Raw genomic sequence first — 20565 nt, 5'->3', positions numbered from 1 at the left:
AAGCAGGAGTACAGGTGTCCTAGCTCTAAGTCTAATAAAACATGGACCAAGAGTGGCCTGGAGAAATGAGTGGCCCAGAGGGCAGAGTGATTTCTGAGGCTCAGAAATGGTTTCAAATCCACCTCACCAGAAAAACACACCCACATCAAAAGACAAGGCCAGTACAATACACACTGTGGGAAAATTTCAGCAGAGCAAATTTACTTGCTTGGACTCCATTAAAAGAAAATTTACTTTTGGCCTAATAAAAGTCTACAAAATTATGTGGCAAAGTCACATAACTGATAAATGAGTTGGATGTCAGAGGATCTTGTCCAGCAAAAAAATACTAAGTGGTGCCAGGGTTCAGGCACCACAGTGAACATTTCACATTTAAATCTAATCTGTGTGTAAAGACAGACAGAACTGTAATTAAAAACTCCAATAAATTATTAGCAAAGATTTTTCAGTGAGCTGTCCAATACATTATACATTTTTAGAACTGAAAAGAAGGAAAATTTAAAGGGCAGAAAGGAATGAGAGAGACACACATGTTGGATTTGAATCCCTCCCTGCTTTAGTTTGAAATTCTATGAGATCAGAGGGCTCCCACATAGAACCAGAATTTGCACAGCCATGTGGTGTCTTTTAGCTGGTCTCAGGAAAGGAACAAAAAAATAGTCAGGCAAATACTTTTGAAAAATCTGAATACTGCAGAAGAACTTCTTATCAAAAGATGCTCTCAGCTCTACCAAGATTAAGAGGAAAATAATAAAAATAGACATCATGAACACTGACCAGAATTCATCAGCATGATGAACTGCACAGCATCAAAACCTGCCCCCCTTCCTGGCACTCCAGTTCAGAGCTGGAAAATTCTGCTCCTGCTTTCTGCAAGTTGGATATTGCACAGCCTCCCTTCTTGGAGACCCAGAGCCCCAGATGGGCTGGCACACTGGAGCCAGGGACAGCAGGGCTGCAGCCCCAGGGTCACTGTGCCCAGCAGGACTTTGGGGTCTCTGTGCCCTGCAGGACCCTGGGATCACTGTGCCCTGCAGGACATTGGGGTCACTGTGCCCAGCAGGACATTGGGGGTCACTGTGCCCTGCAGGACCTGGGGGTCTCTGTGCCCAGCAGGACTTTGGGGTCTCTGTGCCCTGCAGGACCTGGGGGTCTCTGTGCCCTGCAGGACCCTGGGATCACTGTGCCCTGCAGGACATTGGGGGTCACTGTGCCCTGCAGGACCTGGGGGTCTCTGTGCCCTGCAGGACTCTGGGGTCTCTGAGCCTTGCAGGACCTCGAGGTCTCTGTGCCCTGCAGGACTTCGAGGTCTCTGTGCCCTGCAGGACCTTTTGCTCCACCCACAGAGCCCAGAGCATTTTTCTTTCTATCTCTGTCTCAAGGTGAAGGCAGGTCCAGCTGCCACAGCCAGGTCCCAAATAAACCTTCTATCCCACAGCTTGTGCCATCAGCAGAGCTGCCCCAGCCCTGGCCAGCACAGGGAGGAGCTGGAGCTGCTGCAGAGATCCAGAGGAGGCTCCAGGGGGATCAGAGGATGGAGCAGCTCTGCTGGGAGGAGAGGCTGGGACAGCTGGGATTGTGCACCTGGAGAGGAGAAGCTTTGGGGGGGCCTCAGTGTGGCCTTGCAGGGCCTGAAGGTACAGGAAAGATGGAGAGAGACTCTCCAAGGGCTGGAGGGACAGGACACAGGGAATGGCTCCCACTGCCAGAGGGCAGGGCTGGATGGGATATTGGGAATTGGGAATTGTTCCCTGGCAGGGTGGGCAGGCCCTGGCACAGGGTGCCCAGAGCAGCTGTGGCTGCCCCTGGATCCCTGGCAGTGCCCAAGGCCAGGCTGGGCAGGGCTGGGAGCAGCCTGGGACAATGGGAGGTGTCCCTGCCATGGCAGGGGTGGCACTGGGTGGGATTTAAGGTCTCTTCCAACCTGGACCATTCTGTGATTGGAAGCTCCATGGAAGCACAAACATCCCTTAGCATTTAACTGGGACACAATCCCACTGTCTGGAAACAATATGTGAATTATCATAAATCACAGAAACACCAAATGTCAAAGGAACCAGCACAAATTGTCTGGGGAAAGCTGTAGGTGGTCCCACACACTGGTGCTCCCTGGGTGCAGAATGAACCCCTGAGGGAGAGCAGGCTGCTCCCCTGAGCTGGTCCCATTACAAATCAAATCATTAAAAAAAAAAAAGAAATTTGAAAAAAAAAAATTAAACCCAAAAAAGGAATTAAGCAATGAAACCACTTAGTCCTGTCTCATTAAAGGAAAAAATAGATTTTTTTTTTCTGGAGGAAGAAAGATTCTGAGTACATTTTCAGTTTTTGTGGACAGTAAATATTCACTGTCAAACTGAGATTTTCTAGTTGTCATTACTTTTATATCTCTTTAATAATACAGAAGTAGCTAAAAATTATCAAGACAAATTCCAAAATCCTGTTGAACAGATTCATCTGCAACCAGCTCCAACTCCAAGCACTGTCCACAGCCTTCTCATGCCAATTCCAGGAAAAGGAAAACCATTTCTTAAGTGTTATACTGTGTTACAACCCAGCCTGCATTCCCAGCAGGACTGGGGTCAGGCTCCTGCAGCTGATGACTCTTGCAATGGTCTCAGTGCTGCTCCCTGCATCCTCCTCATTCCTTCTATCCTCCTCTCCAACCTGCAGCAGGGGAATTCAAGGCATCACTGCAATATCCTACTAAATTCATATTAACAGGAAGGGGAAGGAATTTTCTGTAATCAATATATTAATTTGCAAAAGAAAGCTAAAACCAGCTGTTCTCCCCACATATTAAGGCTGCTCTCCACTGCTCTGGAACAGATTTGAAGCCCAGAGCAATGAAATTATACAGATCAAATGTTAAGTATGGATTAAATGTTAAGTCAAGTATTGTAATCAGATGCTGCCATTTAACTTACAATTAGAAAAAAGGTTGGTTCAAGGAAAAAAAAAACAAAACAAAACAAAACAAAAAAAACCGTGAATAGCAGCAAATGTTCAAAGCAATTTTCCAAACTGAGAGTTCCTTTCAGAGAAGATTTTCAATTAACCTTTGTCAAGCACATTAACAGCTCTCATTTCCATAAAGCCAGGGCAGGTCTGATCCCAGCTTACACACAAACCCCAGGAGAGCCCAGCTGGGAGCTCAGGGAAGGGCTCAGGGAAGGGCTCAGGTGGCAGCAGCTGCTCAGCAAGGCCCCAGTGCAAACCTTTCCACATGCAATCATGGAATGTTTGGGCTGGAAAGGACCTTAAAACTCATCTCATCGCATCCTTTCCATGGCAGGGACACCTTCCACCATCCCAGGCTGCTCCAAGCCCTGTCCAGCCAGGCCTTGGGCACTGCCAGGGATCCAGGGGGAGCCACAGCTGCGCTGGGCAACAGCTCCCTCATGCCAAATATGCAGGTGAATAAAAAAACAACCTGAAAACAAATCAAAATTTCACTCCACTACTCAGTTCATTTTCTGTTGTAGGAAATCAGAAGAAAAAAAAAATCATTCCAAAACCCATCCCCTCCCCTCTAAGCCAAGCAACACCTGCGCGTGGCTCTCAGCACTTTGTGAGGAACACCCAAACAACCCCAGCCAGAGGGCAGAGGGGAAATACAAAGTTAATACATACATGGAAATACAAGTTTAAAAAAAAAAAGAGAAAAAAAAAAAAAACCTTGCTTTTGCTAAATAAAGAAGGAAAACCTGCAGGCTGCCCCCAGCCCAGGCCAGGCCTGCAGGGCCTGAGGGGGCTCGGGCCTGGTGCAGGGCCTGGTGTGGGGCCCGGGCGCTCCTGTGCCAGCGGTGTTTGGGACCAGATGGCTCCTGTGTTTGCCCACAACACTTTCCTCTTCCCACTGCAGCCGTCTGCTCCCTTTTGGCAACAACTTCAGGTGCCAAGGGTGTACAGAACCATCTCGAGCTGCCAAGCACGGCACAGGCGTCAGCACAGGGGAGGAATTTAAAAGGGTGAAGGAGGAAAGGCCGAGTGACCCCCCCAAACCCCCCTTGGGCACCTGTCTGCTGCTTTCTGCCCAAATGGGTGTTTTTATTCTGAACAGTCCATCTACCTACTTAAGTTTCTGTTTGTTTTATTTACAGGCTCTTAGTGTTGTCACACATCAAAACAAGCTGGCAGTGATCCCTAAGGAGTCCCCATTAGCAATACAGCTCCATTATGGATTTAACATTTTTCTGCCATCTCCAAAATAAGAGGAATCTTCAAACACCCACAAATTAGTTCTCACTGTAACAAGGCTCCACCATAAGTTGCACATAAATTCAGACTTAAGAGGTTAAAGAGCTCATGCACCACTGGCATCTTCCTCTGCCTGTTCACCCAGAAGATTTTTAAGCACCAACAGGAGTGTCAGCTCCAGACACTAAAAGTCAGAAAGAAAATTACCAATAAATGTAAGTGGTTCCACCTCAAGCACCACATAACCTGTACTTTTAAATAAGCCATGAGAGAGCAGACTAATAATTTCTCAAAGGACTACAGGAGATTCACTCAAGAGATATGTAACAGCATTTGAGGATGAAAAGAGGATGTTCAGAAAATGTCAAACACCACTAATGAACACAAAATGAATTCTGAATTAAATGCATGAGTTTTGTGAGGAACTGGAATGTGCATAAGCAACTTCACCCATGGATAAAGCAATTAATGACTCAGCCATGAGCTGAACACATGGTTTTGTGGGCATGAGACAGACAAACAAGCTGGCAACAAATGGGACAATGATTTCAGACTAAACTTCAGATTTCCAGTGCCAATCTGGATCTCCCTCACGAGCCTCTTCCACCAAATCTTATCATTAATGACCACTGATGTACAACCACAATGCAAGAATACTGCTTAAGAAACTCTTTGCTGGATGAAGTTTTTCAGCTGAGGAGGTCTGGAACACTCTCACTCATGAGCTGGACAGAACCAGACCATCCCATCCCAGGTGCCATGGGAACAGTGCCCTGGTGTGGGATGTGTCTCCTGGAGTGACTGTGGGCAGCTGAGGGCAGCCAAGACAAGGGCAGAGAGGCTGGTGAGTATTTCCAAGTCATTAAGACAAAAAAGTTTTCCACTATAATTAAGGATGGGAATAGAGAAGCAAGAAGCATGGAAAAGGCTGATCCTGACCACTGCTGCAGATTCACAGAATGGTTTGGGCTGGAAATTACTTTAAAGATTACCTTTAAAGACACCTTCCACTGTCCCAGGCTGTTCTGGCCTGGCCTTGGACACTTCCAGGGATCCAGGAGCAGTCCCAGCTTCTCTGGGCAACCTGTGCCAGGGCCTCCCCACCCTCACAAGAATTTCTCCCTAATCTGACTGTGTCTGTGCTCACAGGGGTCCCAGGATGAGGGAAGAGACAAGGATCTGATTCCATGTTTCAGAAGGCTGATTTATTATTTTATGACATATATTATATTAAAACTATACTAAAAGAATAGAAGAAAGGATTTCATCAGAAGGCTGGCTAAGAATAGAAAAATAATGAATAACAAAGGCTCTGTCTCGGACAGAGAGTCCGAGCCAGCTGACTGTCATTGGCCATTAATTAGAAACAACCACATGAGACCAATCCCAGATGCACCTGTTGCATTCCACAGCAGCAGATAATCATTGTTTACATTTTGTTCCTGAGGCCTCCAGCTTCTCAGGAGAAAAAATCCTAAGGAAAGGATTTTTCAGAAAATATCATGGCTACATCTGGCCTAATCCTGCCTCGAGTTTATAACCATTCCCCACTGTCCTGTGGGGACCTGGCCATATAAAAATTCCCTTTCCCTCCTTTTTATAAGGCCACAGGATTCTCTCCAGAACCTCCTCCCCAGCCCTGTGACCATCTCCAGGTGCTGCTACCCCTTAAAACAGCACGGACACCCCTGTGACAGGTGCCAGCAGTTCTCACTGTAACAAGCCTCCACCATAAATTGCACATAAATCCAGACTTCAGAAGGTTAAAGAGCTCATGCACCACTGGCTTCTTCCTTGCCACTGTGACCCCTCATGGCACTCTGAAGTGGCCAGCAGGGTTTGTTTGCTGTGATGGCACCATGAACACTCACCCACAGCACTGAGGGCGTGCTTGAGCTCCAGGGTGAAGGCTGTGAGCGGCACCTCCTCGGACACCGGCATGATCGCCACCGTGGACAGGTTGCTGGCAGGATTCCCTGCATCCCACTTGCTGCTGGAGCTGTGCAGTCCCAGAGGATGACCTGTTCACAGAGAAAACACCTGCCATCAGTCAGCCAGGCTGCTAAACATGGAATTGTAATTTTTCCTAACTCCACGCAGGCAGGAGGGAAAGTGTCACTGTGTCACCGAGCTGCTCAGTGTCACAGAAATGGAACACAAACCTCCACAGCATGTGAGAGCAGAGTTCCCACATATTTCATTTCAACAGGATGAAGATCAGTTTCCATCATTTTTGGTTGCTGGTACAGCATGTGTGGGTTGAAGTCAGGCAATTTAAAAATATGCCTGGAATATGTTAAATGAAGCATGGATCTACCTGACCCAGGAAGAAAAAGATAAAAAAGCACTTAAAATCCCTTTACCACAACTTTGGAACTGATTCCATGTGACAGTGTTCACAGGGATCCAAGGATGAGGGAAGAGATGAGGATCTGACTCCATGTTTCAGAAGGCTGATTTATTATTTTATGATATATATTATATTAAAACTATACTAAAAGAATAGAAGAAAGGATTTCATCAGAAGGCTGGCTAAGAATAGAAAAAGAATGAATGAATAACAAAGGCTTGTATCTCAGACAGAGAGTCTGAGCCAGCTGACTGTGATTGGCCATTAATTAGAAACAACCACATGAGACCAATCCCAGATGCACCTGTTGCATTCCACAGCAGCAGATAATCATTGTTTACATTTTGTTCCTGAGGCCTCTCAGCTTCTCAGGAGGATTTTTCATAAAAGATGTCTGTGACAATTCCACAAGAAGAATTAGCTTAACTAACAAAACCTCCAAACCTGTTGTGTCAGTGTTAAAATATTCCAAAATTTTCCAAAACTTAACAATCCTTTTCTTATGGCATTCCTAAGCAAGGAAGGAAATAGCTGTTTTCAAAGCTGTTTTCAACAGCTCCTATAGAAAACGTGCATTTCTACCTGTTTTCCCTTCTCTGCAAAATGCAGTTTTACAGATATGGGCTTAGGAGTATTAAAATATGGAACCTCTGAAGTAGCTGCCAAGTACCTGGGAACCATCTTTAATATAATTTGGTGAGTAAAGGCAGAGGAAAAGCAGTTTTTGAGAGAAATCTGCAGTGCATGTGAGGAAGATCAAGATCTTCCCAGACAGCTTAAGCTGGTAAAGGTCAATGTTCTACAAACTGTTCTTGTTCTGATACTCTTTTTTTTCTCTTTAACTGAGCCTTCTCAGAAAATCCCACTCTGCTGCTAATGCCTGTCAACTCAGCTCTGAGAACACAAAAACATTTTGAATTCAAGTTGGGATTTCACATCCTGCTTATCTCATTTCACCCAGCAAAGGCCTAAGGTGTACCATCAAGGTGAATTCTTGAGCTGAGCATGTGGAAATACTTGATATCCCCTGTGCAAACCCATTCAAAGGCTCAATGCCAGAGTGACAGACCACTGCAGGACACAAAGAAATATCAGATAAACTTTTTCTAAAAAGAAATATATTCAGCAATTGAGTTATTCATTTCAAATCTTCTAAAACAGCTCTGCACAGAACATTAAATAGTTTTCCCCCACCTTCTGGTGATCTTCAAGAAGATATCTGTAGGTTTAAACAGGTTCCACATCACAGCTCAAGCCCTTCATCTTCACCGGCCCTTCCCTCCTCAGAACTTCAATGGTGATTCTCTGATTGAACTCCTGTTTTTCTCACTAATTTTCCTCCCATTTTATGTTTCCCCCATTTTGCCCAGTTTCCCAGGCAGTGCAGCCTCTGCCCTGGGCCACAGAGGCATTTCAGCAGGCACAGAAGATTAAGTACAATTACCACCAGGCATTTGTGCACAAGGGGCTGTGCCCAGAAAGCTGAGCAGGCGAAGAAAGAGCAGATTCCCTTCCCCACACTGCTCTGAAACAGCAAAGTGGGTGACCTTCATTTCCAGTCTCCTTGGAATTTGGCAAAACCAGCAACTGAAGGAATTAAAACCCCCCAACCAAACAAAACCCAAACAATCCTCAGCATCAGAGAGCCCCACCCCCCCCCCCAGCAGTCAACAGGCATCTGTTTGCTTTCAAATGCTGCTCAAGGAAATTGGGAGAATTCCCTCCCACTCCCTTCAGTCAGTAAAGAGACTTTGTGTTGGTGCTGCCACAAACAGAGAGCTGCAGAAGCAACCCATGGCAGGCCATTTCCTCCCAGACAATTCATTAAAATACTGCAAATCCAGGCTTTGAAATCAGTCTGTGCTGCTGCTGCTCAGCACAGTGCTCTCATTCCAGCCCATTATACAGCTGCTGTTTGCAATGCTCCCTTCACATTGCTCTTGCAAGAAATTCCAGGGAAATTTCACTGCACACAGGCAGCAACACTTCTGGATCTCAATTGCAAATTATTTCATTCCCACACCCAGTTAGCCATGCTCTGCCAAAACCATCATGTGTACACAGACACAATGAAATCACCATCCACGTGCACCTGCAGCTGTAACAGACCACAGAATCTCAGACTGATCTGGGCTGGAAAGGATCTTAAATCCCATCCAGTGCCACCCCTGCCATGGCAGGGACACCTCCCACTGTCCCAGGTGCTCCCAGCCCTGCCCAGCCTGGCCTTGGGCACTGCCAGGCATCCAGGGGCAGCCACAGCTGCTCTGGGCACCCTGTGCCAGGGCCTGCCCACCCTCACAGGGAACAATTCCCAATTCCCAATATCCCATCCAGCCCTGCCCTCTGGCAGTGGGAGCCATTCCCTGTGTCCTGTCCCTCCATCCCCTGTCCCCAGTCCCTCTCCAGCTCTCCTGGAGCACCTTCAGGCCCTGGCAGGGGCTCTAGCATTTCCTTTCCAAGCCTGCACTGCCTGTTTCCAAATTTAAGGATGCAAGTGTGGCTCCAAGGAAGCCCCAGCATCAATGGGAATAGTCCAGGAATGAGTCTCACCTCCCTGCTGCAGACTGCCAAGGATCTTCTCGCCCAGCAAGTGAATAAGTCTGGTCACAACCTGGGAGAGAAAAGGAAAAAAAAAAGAAATATTCAGGCAGAATGTACTGAAAGTAGAGCATCCACATGGAGACTTCCAAACTTTTTTAAGATGTTCCCTCGAGTTGAGCCACACAGAGTCAAGGGTTTGCAGCTGCAGCTTCTTTCCTGGCTGTAATGTGTGGTGATTGGTCATTTGTCTTGGTTTCTCCTACCTTGTTTTACTTTAATTTGGAAAAACAAGAAAACAAAACAACCCTGGAACAGGCAGGATTTAACTTGCTTTGGGGAAAAAAAAAAGATTATTTGGGAAAACATGTCAAATTGCATTTCCAGCTCTCCTCATTTCTCTCTGCAGTGCACCTGCCCCACTAAGTACCCTCAGTGCTCAGTGGGTGCTGCACCTTTTGTAGATGCTAAAAGCTCAAAAAGATCCAGACCCTTCCCCAATCCTGGTGAATGGTTTACAACAGCCAATTTAAAATATTTGGGGGAAAAAAAGAGGAATAAATACACCCCCTAAACACCTGCAGAATCAAAACAAACTCCCTAAAAAATTGCCTTCCCCTCAAATCATGTTTGCCTGGTAATTCATGTTTGAAGACACAGATGTGGTCCCAGCTGTTTTTCCAGCAGGACTCACATAAATATAAACTAATATTCCAATAGTCAGATGTATCTCCAAACTGACAAGCCTCTCTCCAACATGACCAATCGATAATTCCTGACAAGTGGGATAGCAGAAGACTAATCCTTGCAATATCAAGAAGTGACAGACACAGAAAATGCAGCATTTATTCTGAAAGCTCTACACAGATGTTTTACCAAATAAGGAAAAGACTTATTTAAATGCATTAAGGATTAATAGAGCAATCATTAAATATTCCCCCTAGACAAATAACTCTAGGTCAAAATAGCTCAGGAGGACATGAAAAAAACCCCAAACAACTGCCACAACAGAAGTTCTCCAAGGTCAACAAGCAAAACAAGCAGCAGCCAGGTTAGCTGGGATCCTGGATAAACACACCCTGCTCCCACAGAACAGGCACTTTGGGATGCAGCTTTCACATCAAGGGCCAGGTAGGCATCAGCACAGGTCAGGATGCTCACCTGAGTCATTTACACATCCTGCCTTACAAACTAAATCTAATGTATCAAACTCCCCTGCACTGTGAAATGCTGAGGATAAAACACCGATGTATTTGGGAAATGAGGGAAGAGCAAACAGAGGCTCCCAGCACAAGGGTGACTTGCAGTGGAACACAGAAAAAGAGTTACCAAGGTTATTTCAGGGATTTCATGGCATGGCTTGGGGTGGAAAAAAACTTTAAAGCCTATCCAGTGCCAGCCCTGCCATGGCAGGGACACCTCCCACTGCCCCAGGCTGCTCCAGCCCTGCCCAGCCTGGCCTTGGGCACTGCCAGGGATCCAGGGGCAGCCACAGCTGCTCTGGGCACCCTGTGCCACTTCTGCCCCATAGAGATGACTGCAGGTTGGTGAAGATGCCACATGAACAACAAGTGACCAGGACAAACCCTTGGAAGTGCTTCTTCCTTGCCCCAGGAGCAGGCCCAGTGCCCATGCCCACTGCCACCCATGTGGGGAGGACAGCAGGAAAGCTCCAGCATCCTGCCTTGTCCTGGAATCTCAGACAGCAGCTAAAATGCTTCCCCTTGTTCAAAACACAACAGAATCTGATGGTCACCCAACCACACAACTCAACCAAGCTCCAAGGCTCTGGGATTCCCCAAAGGCACCACATGTGGCTACAGAACTAACCCATCCATGGGGAGAATTCAGGGAAACAAGGAATTCTTCACAAAAATACAGACTGATGGCCCTTGCTAAAGGAGATAATCTGCCCCCAGAGCACATTTGCTATACCCAGCTCACAGGCTCCACCTAAACCTGCAGCAGCACAGCAGGACTTTCCTTCAGCAGTTTTGGGAGGTGCCATGAACATCTTACACTTCTGAAGCACTTAACCATCAGAATTTTAATTACTTACTAAAACCATCTCCTGTATTTATAACTTTTTCTGCTTTACAGGCAGCTAAGGAGAGCTCCAGCTAAGTTACAAAATATGTCCAAGGTTAATGATGGAACTAAGAATAGAACCCATTGGTCTCATTTTCCACTTGGCTGCTCCTATTACCAGGAAATATTATTTGTCTTGTTTGCTGGAGCAAACCTTACAGCCTTGGTATGTATAGATAGGGAAAATTATTTCCCTGGTGACTTTGTACAACAAGCAAAGCTGCTCCCCAGAACGGGATGAGTCACTCTGTCGCAGTCATGGCAACGTCCAAGGAACATCAATTTGGGATCCGAGCTCAGAACTGAAATTTCCACAGAGTTTTATATTACATACACCAGATATCCTCTCACAAAAAGGCAATGTTTTCCTCTAAAAGGGACTTGTCCATCCTTCTGAGGGAGAAGTCAATACAAATCACATCCCTCCATTGACAGCAGACCTGACCTGATCGACCCTCAGTGTGCAAGGCAGCAGGAGCAGCTCTCCCAAATTCAGGGCAGCTGGGGAGAGCTGAAAAGCAGCAGGAAAAATTCATCCTTCAGGTTTCCAAGCCCCTTTATTCTCACTCCCACGCAGCAGCAGGGCATGAAGGAGCAGCACAGCTCAGTGCAGCCCAAAAGACAACAAGGAAGCCAAGGGATCTGGGAGGGGACAGGGATGGCTTGGGCAGGGATAAGCAGGAATCAGCCCTTGGGCTGGGAGCAGGATGACAGAGATTGAAGGGAAACAATTACTCCAAGTAATTTGTCTGGAGGAGATGGAGGCAAAGGGCAGGTATAGGGTGGTACCTCGGTGCAGAATCTGGGCTGTGACTCAGCAGTCCCAAATCCCTCCTGTTCAGCTGCACTTTGTAGGAAACTCAAGGTGAGGTTGGGTCTCTTCTCCCAGGTAAGAAGTGACAGGACATGAGGGAACAGCCTCAAGCTGTGCCAGGGGAAGTTTAGGTTGGATATTAGGAAAATCTTCACTGCAAGGGAGGTGAAGCACTGGCACAGGCTGCCCAGGGCAGTGGTGGAGTCACCATCCCTGGAAGTGTGGATGTGGCACATGGGGACATGAGGTAGTGGTGATCATGGTGGCACTGGAGGAATGGTCGGACTTGATGATCTTGGGGACTCTTCCAACCTTAACAATTCAAGGAAAGCTCTGGGAATTGGCAGTGGGGCAGGGCAGGAACTGGACTGACCTGGAGAGCTCAGTGAGTTTCCCTCCTCTGGGGGTGCAGCCCCAGCCCTGCCCCACACTCCTGAGCCAGGGACAGCCTGGGCACTGCTCCTCCCAGAGCCTTCTGCCCCCTTCCCCAGCCAGCCTTTCTCAAGCCCAGTGCCAGAAGAGCCCAGAACACTTCCCAGACATCTGCACAAGCAGAATTCTCTCATTTTCACCATCACCCAGGGCTAGACAGCCTTCCTGGTCGGAAGTGTCTGCTGTGCTCACTCACTCTACAGCACATCCTGGATTTTACAGCCTCTCCAGCACCCAGCCCTGCAAACACCCCTCCTGCTGGCACAGCATCAGGCAGCTTCAATTTAAGGCTTGAAGAAAAATCTGCAAGAAGGCAACGAGTCAGAGCCCAGACAGATCAAACACCACCAGCAGGTTCCTAAATGAGGCGAGGATCATTAATTGCCTGTAGTAAAGCAAACGCAGCTTTTGGACCCCTCATGCTGGGGATGGAGCTGAGCTTGGTTCAGTTGCTGAGGAAGGGGAATTAATCCTTGCTCCTGATGAGGAACAGCAGTAGCAGTGAGTGCAGCCAGCTCAGTTAATCACAGTTAATCACAGTAACGAGCAGGAGAGCTGTGGATTGGACACTTGGCTGCCAGGACAGGTCTGCTCAGAGCTCCCCAAACTGCCAGGGAACACAGCTTCCCACCCCTGCTCCCTGCCCAGGCTGGGAGGTGACTCAGCAAGGTCACAGAGCACCTGAAGAGGCACTACAGAGGCTCATGGAGTGAGTCTGGAGCCATGGGGTCTGCCCAGGTCAGGGAGGTGACTGAGTTCACCATCAAAAATATCCCCAAAGCACACAAAACCTCTCTCTCCTGAGCTTATGCAAGAGTTTTCAGGCCAGAAGGACAAAATCTGACCTTACAGGTCTAAAAAACTGAGTAAATCTCCATTTCAAAAGCTCCTTGGGGCTGCAGGTGCATCAGTGCTGCTCTCCAGAAGCCCCAAACTTCTCCAGCTCCCACAGACACCACTGCAGCTGTCACCTCATCACCCTGGCCCAGGGCAGGATGTTCAGGTAAAACTCTTTCCAAGGGAAATGGCCATTTCTCCTCCTCCTCCTGCCACCCACTCCCCTTTTCAGATGAACTCCCAAGACATTTTTGTGCAGGGCAAAACAGGACAAAGAGTTTCTGTTTCTCCAGTGGTGTTGGAGAGCACTTCCCTCAGCACAATTCCACCTCTCCCACCCAGCTCATCACTCACCACCTCACCCACCTACAAACATCTCACCTTCCTGGCTGCTTCTGATCAACTCTATCCCAGTGAGACCCACTGAGGCTCTCCCAGCATCCCAAACCTCTCCTGTCTGCTGTGACAGTCTGTTCCACCACCTGCTAGAGAAGCTTCTGGGAAACCATTAATGTTCCCTCTGCTTAATTAATGTCCAATTACTCCACAGACCTGCAGCCTCTGCATTCATGGCGGGGCAAGGCCCAAACACCACATCCCAAGGGGTTGCATTTCCTTTCTTTAGGAAGATTAATTCCTGTTTCAAGAGCAGGATGTTGTGGCCAGGCAGGATTTCAGCTCTGCTCTTGCTGGTGCAGCACAGAGCTGAGTGCTCCATCCATCCATCCTGGGGCTGAGGTGTTACCAGAGCACCACTGGCTCCACAGCCACTGCAGTTCCCACAGCAAGAGGTTACAGTCACTCTGCAGTGCTGTATTTCCTAAAATCCCTTTAAATATTTCCAACTACTACCTACCCCTGCTAATGTTCCAAGGCTGGGCTCTGGTTAAAGCTTTTGTTCCTTTTCAACTGTGAAACTCAAGAGTTCATTTACAAAAAGCTCTTTTGAAAAAGACTTCCATGAGAATTCAGTCTGAAAATATTTTCCTGTGGACATTTATTTCACTCTGTGAATACTAAGGGATGGCCTGGTAAATTGAATTATCTGCTGATAGACAACAACTAATCCAAACAAAGCTTCCTCCATCATAGGTAACTCTTGATTCAGAGAAAACTACACATGAAGGGGGCCTACAAGAAACATGGAGAAAGATTATTTATAAGGGCCTGGAGGGACAGGGCACAGGGAATGGCTCCCACTGCCAGAGGGCAGGGCTGGGTGGGATATTGGGAATTGGGAATTGTTCCCTGTGAGGGTGGGCAGGCCCTGGCACAGGGTGCCCAGAGCAGCTGTGGCTGCCCCTGGATCCCTGGCAGTGCCCAAGGCCAGGCTGGGCAGGGCTGGGAGCAGCCTGGGACAGTGGGAGGTGTCCCTGCCATGGCAGGGGTGGCACTGGGTGGGCTTTAAGGTTCCCTCCAACCCCAACCAGTCTGGGATTCTAAATCAGGGGAAAATTTCACAAAACCAACACCAATATCCAAATTCACAGCCACAAATAACTGATGTGAGGTCTTGTGTACTACAAATCCCTTTTAGTTACAACAGAAGAAATACATAAAAGCACATGTAAGAAGAAAACATACAAACCCCAAACTATTCATCACCTGAGCCCTACCCTGCCCCAGGGTTCAGCTTTCACTGTCTGTGATGTTAAATCAAAGCTCCTATGCACAGAAGCCAAGGGCCAGGCCCAGGAAGCCTCCCCAGCCCTGGCAGGTTCCTGGCAGGACCCTCTCATTGTCTCCTGCAGGTTCCTGGGCCAGGACAGCAGCCTTGGCTGGAGTAATGAACCTGCCGTGGCTGTGTCAGCCCTGCACAGCCAAGGGGGGTGTGCAGCCCTACAAACTGAATGGGGTTTCCCTCTCTGGATCCTCCACCACCATCCAGACCCAACAGAGCAGGATGCTGCAGGGGACAGGAGCCTTGGAGGGCAGCTGTGGACTCTCCAATGCCTTTCAAGTCTAACAATAAGATGCTTCCCTAGTTCATCTTTTAAAACTTCAGTCACCCCCAAACTGCAATCACAGAATACTCTGAGAACCTCCTGAGCTGGAGAGACCCCAAGGATCCCCCAGCCCAGCCCCTGTCCCTGCCCAGCCCCAGCCTGGGCACCCCTGGCAGCGCTGCCCAAAGGCTCCTGGAGCTCTGGCAGCCTCGGGGCCGTGCCCATTCCCTGGGCAGCCTGGGCAGTGCCAGCACCCTCTGGGAAGAACATTTTCCTCATTTTAACCTAAACCTCCCCTGACACAGGTCATTGGTCACCAGAGAGAAATTAAATATGTTAAATAACAATCTACTGGTGCCTCCATAGCAGAGCTTCACGTCCAGGTGTGATTTAGTTAAAAAATCTGTAAAAGGGTTTTGTGCCACACATAGGCTCTGTGGGTGAGCTGCCATGAGAAACAGGTCTGCCAAGGGTTGGCTGTTCTACAAATAAGAACAATGGGAATCAAATAGTGCAAACAGCCATTTTTACCCACACAAATCCACAGAACAGCTTTTGGGAAGCTCTTTCCAGGAGCTGAGATTATCCTTGACCAGCTTTCTTAAGGGCTTTTTTTAAGGGACAAGGGAGGAGGAGAGGTAAATTAGATCCTCAGCTTGAATAAAACCAGGGTGTTATTGAAGTTTCACATGGCCCCAGATCAGACAAACACTGGCTTGTCCTGGAATCAGGGAGCTTAGCAAGGGGTGTCTGATTGAAACTTTGACGTTTGATCAGCCTGTGACAAAGCAAATCCTCAATGCTTCCTCACAACAATTCCTGGCACCTTTTCAAATGCTGCTGAAGCCCACAGAGGAACTGAAGCTTTATCCTGGGGTTGTTTGAGCTTCTAATGCTTGGGATCAATCGTGTCTTGAAGAAAAATGTCATTCTGGCACTGGTGCTGATTAAATCCCCCCTCCTGCCAGCCTCACTCAATGACCACAGTGCTCCCACTGAATTCCTTCTCACCTTTTCACATCTACTCCTCTTACAATCAAGGAACACTTACTGGAATGGGCCAGGACAACAAATACAGAAAAATGCAGAAGCACAGCCTCTCCTGACCTATCCCCAGTGCCACATCAAGCCCAAGCCATGACGCAGAATGTGCCCAGTTCTTGTGGGCAGCACTTTGAAAGGAGGGCACATTACAGAGCTCACTTTGTAAGGCAGATAACCCTGGGGAGGGCTCCAGCCACTTCACAGAGGCTCTGGCTCAAATACTCCTATGAAGATAGCAGAACTCCACTTGGAGATGGATGACAGGTTCTGAATATATTTAAAGCCCAAGGGCAGACTCAGAGAATTAAAAGAAAGATGCAGAAAAACTCTTTCTATTTCTCAGCACGCGTTTCCAGCACGCCAAAGGTTGTCTCACAGTTCAGCCCCCACAGCTCCCAAGCAGATTCTCAGCAACCAGCAGGTCTAAATTCCAAGTTAGAATTCTAAAAACTAACTCAGCTCAAAAGAGTCAAAGCTAATCTAGGAAATGTGATCCCAGCTCTGCAGCAGTGCTGGAACATCTCTGTGATCTGCTCACAGATTTTTGTGCTCTCGCTGCTGCCTCGACGCTGCTTTGTGGTGCCAGGAATCGTGAGCTGGTTCCCTGTCCTACTTTCCAGAACTGAAGGCAGGGATGAAAATAGAAAGAATCAATTCCTTTCCACTCCTGCAAGGCTGGAGAGCTTTGAACAGCACCAGAAATGAGCACAGAGGCTGTCAGGGAGCAAATGCTCTGGCTGGCAGAGAACCCTGAGGGCTGTGCTGGAGAGCTGGGGGCACCAGGGTGCACAGAAATATTAATTTTGGCACAGAAGCATTAATTTTGGCACCATGGGCCACTTTCCATTGGGAATGTCTAGGATGCCATATCCAGACTGAATCAAGGCTGAGATGCTTTCCTGAGAAGCCACACGATGTAAGCTTGACTTCTGCAGACTGAGCAGGATCTAGAAATCAACATCTGTCATTTCTGGGCACATAATCTGGAGTTTTGGCTGTTATTTATAACTGAGGTCAGGCTCCCCACATTCACCCATCTGTTTCAGCCCTCAGAATAACCTGAGCTATGGTGGGTCACTTGGAAGATCCCAGCAGATCAGCTCTTGTCCCTCCCAGGACCAAAGCAGCTCTCAGGAGACAAACCAGAAGGCAGTCACATGGATCTCCCCAAGGATCAGCCATTCCACTTCTCCAGATTGTAGATCTGAGCTCAAGGAACTGGAATGACTGCCTGGACTAACAGAGCACGATTTCCCTCATTTCACACAGTTCTCACTGCAAGCACCACCCACGCCCTACAATTTTCTTACGCACCAGGTAATGCTTTCTTACAATGCATTCCAGAGTTGGAACCCTTCCTGCATCACCTACAAACACAGCATGGCTGGGGAAGAGTCTGCAGGATGGAGTCCTCCCACTAATTCCTAAAATAAAGGGGTTTTCAGCCTCCATAGGAACTGTCTGGAGCCTGATGAGGGGGCAGCTCCCATCTCTGCTCCCTGGGCCAGGGACAGGAGCCAGGGCACGGCTGGGGCTGGGCCAGGGCAGCTCAGGCTGGAGCTCAGGGCAAGGCTCTGCCCCCAGAGGGTGCTGGCACTGCCCAGGCTGCCCAGGGAATGGGCACGGCCCCGAGGCTGCCAGAGCTCCAGGAGCCTTTGGGCAGCGCTGCCAGGGGTGCCCAGGCTGGGGCTGCTGGGGGGGCTGGGCAGGGACAGGAGGGGGATTTGATGATCCTGGTGGGTCCCTCCAGCTCAGGACATTCTGTGGTTCCTTGGTTCTGTAAAGCTCAAGGGTAACAAACAGAGGGAAGCCCAAGCTCAGGAGCTGCCCAGCTTTTGGCTGTTAACACACACACATACACACCACTCAGGCTCTGCAGAAGCTGCCAAGCACACCAAAAAAATCCAGTTCTCCCTTGAATTCAGAGAGGATTTCACCTGACTTGGGGAGCAGCACCTCTCTTTGATCATTGTCCACCAAGTGAGACTCATGCCAACTCACCCTCAGCAGGCAGGGCAGGAGCATGGAGCTGACAGAGGCAGAGCTGCTTCCTGCCCTGTGTTTTTCTGCTTTGCAGAGGGAAATCCTCCACCACTGCTGAATCACCAGCCAGCTCTTGCTACCCAGTCAATTATTTCAGAGCTATTGCACCTGCTATCCCTTCATTACTTTATTACTTCTGCTTGAATGGGGAAAACAACATCATAAACCCTGTGTATAAATCACTCTCCTAGAATAACAGCCAAGGAAATAGGACAGAATTCATTTGGTCCATCCCTCTGCTCAGCACTAAGCATTACTCCACTGATCGTTTTAGAAGAGGTTATAAAAACAAGTAACAATCTTTTAGTCTTTCTGGAGAGCAGAATGAGCTTTTTCTCACTGCAACTGCTGCCATTTCAGCTCAGTCCCAGTTGCTCTGTTCCAGTATGGTGAGCAGCATCTGCCCGTCCCAGCACAAGATAATTTTATACATCTGAAAATAGCTACCATGTCTTCCCTTAACCTTCTATGGGCTTTTTGTCTTTATAGGTCAGTATTTCTAACCAGCACTCAGCTGCCTCCTTGTGCTCCAGACTCTCCTCCTTTGGTCTGCCTCTGCCTTCAGATGTGCTGCCAAAGGCTGGTGCTGAAGCTTTTCCAGCATCAAGGAAATATCAGACTTTCTTCACTCCAAAAAGCATTCTGCTAGCATAGTTATGGGGGTTTTTGCAACTCTGTGACACTGCCCAGGCATGGACAGCTTTGGATCCTCTCATGCCTGGATTCTTTTTCTAATAAAGTGAACCAGCCCTTGTCCTCTGCACAACATTTATCAGTTTCCAGCTCAAGCATTTCTCTCCAGTAAAATCCTTTCAAGTTTACTTTGGCTGTTCTGGTTGTCTCTCAAATTTCAACCCTATAGTTTTGCTCCATCACTTCAATTCTCTCTCATTTCTGTCCTTCCTCTCTTACCTGCATCCAAAGCAGGGTGGGCAGCAGGGCAGGGGGATTGTGCCCCTGTGCCTGTGCCCAGGTGAGACCCCACCTGCAGAGCTGCCCCAGCCCTGGCCCAGCACAGGGAGGAGCTGGAGCTGCTGCAGAGACCCAGAGGAGGCTCCAGGGGGATCAGGGGATGGAGCAGCTCTGCTGGGAGGAGAGGCTGGGACAGCTGGGATTGTGCACCTGGAGAGGAGAAGCTTTGGGGGGACCTCAGGGTGGCCTTGCAGGGCCTGGAGGGGCTCCAGGAGAGCTGGAGAGGGACTGGGGACAGGGGATGGAGGGACAGGACACAGGGAATGGCTCCCACTGCCAGAGGGCAGGGATGGATGGGATATTGGGAATTGGGAATTGTTCCCTGTGAGGGTGGGCAGGCCCTGGCACAGGGTGCCCAGAGCAGCTGTGGCTGCCCCTGGATCCCTGGCAGTGCCCAAGGCCAGGCTGGGCAGGGCTGGGAGCACCTGGGACAGTGGGAGCTGTCCCTGCCCATGGCACTGGATGAGATTTGAAGTTCCTTCCAACCCAAAACATTTCCTGATGGACTTAACAGACAAAAAAGAAAACACACAAGGACAATGAAATCTTATTAAAATATTTTACCTTAAGTTTTTAAGACAGACTGAAGGCATTAACTGCATAAATCACCTACAGAAAGTCAATCTTATGTTCCTCTTTCTATTTCTAGTGGGGTTCTAAAACAAACCCATAGAAAAAAATGCAAGCTCTCACATTTTCTACCAGCTTAACATCTACTTAGAATTTCGAGACCTCAAACAGCAGCACGAATGTGTCTTTCTAACAACCTGTGTTGCAACACATTTCCTTAAAATATCTATTTTAGCATTTTGTTTCATTGCAACTAATTAGCCAGACCATAGGCAAGTCTAGAGAAAACTGATTCCATACTGAAAAAGGTCAGGAATTCGAGGTTGATGGGCTTTACTCTTTATATATGGGAAGACATTTGAATTCTATTACAAATAAATGTTTTGAATTGTGCTATAATTGTAACACTCAAGCTCAATTTTAACTGCAAAGCAAAGAGATTCACAGCTCCACAGAGATCACTGTTCAGGGGAAAACAGCTCTGCCAGCTGGCAGAAAGGGAAGAGAGACACTGAAATAAATTCCTGCCCCAGATAAAGAGGCAGAATTAGAACCCAGCCTTAGTGCAGAGCAGTGCTCAAGGCATTGCTCAGTGTTCAGGCCAGGCTGGATGGGCTTGGAGCAACCACAGCAGGGAACAGGATAAATTTTAAGGTCCCTTCCAACCCAAACCAGACACTGTGACACTGGAATTTTACAGTCTGTATGTTTAGCAGTTGCATTTAAAATCA

General features: G+C 48.1%; 1 protein-coding gene across 2 annotated transcripts in view; it reads right to left on the bottom strand.

Moving 5' to 3' along the window:
- The window catches only part of PNPLA7 (patatin like phospholipase domain containing 7), a 137265-nt gene that overhangs the window by 56788 nt on the left and 59912 nt on the right, over positions 1-20565 (bottom strand). For both annotated transcript variants that reach the window (XM_063174394.1, XM_063174395.1), the window contains exons 21-22: positions 9101-9161; positions 6069-6218 (exon numbers count right to left, since the gene is read on the bottom strand). In XM_063174394.1, the coding sequence (XP_063030464.1) occupies positions 6069-6218; positions 9101-9161 (211 nt within the window). The remainder of the gene's footprint in view (positions 1-6068; positions 6219-9100; positions 9162-20565) is intronic.

Source organism: Melospiza melodia, chromosome 22 (assembly GCF_035770615.1).
Source record: "Melospiza melodia melodia isolate bMelMel2 chromosome 22, bMelMel2.pri, whole genome shotgun sequence".
Classification (NCBI taxonomy): Eukaryota; Metazoa; Chordata; class Aves; order Passeriformes; family Passerellidae; genus Melospiza; species Melospiza melodia.
Note: the sequence above shows the minus strand (reverse complement) of the source record. Positions and strands in the feature narration are given on the sequence as shown.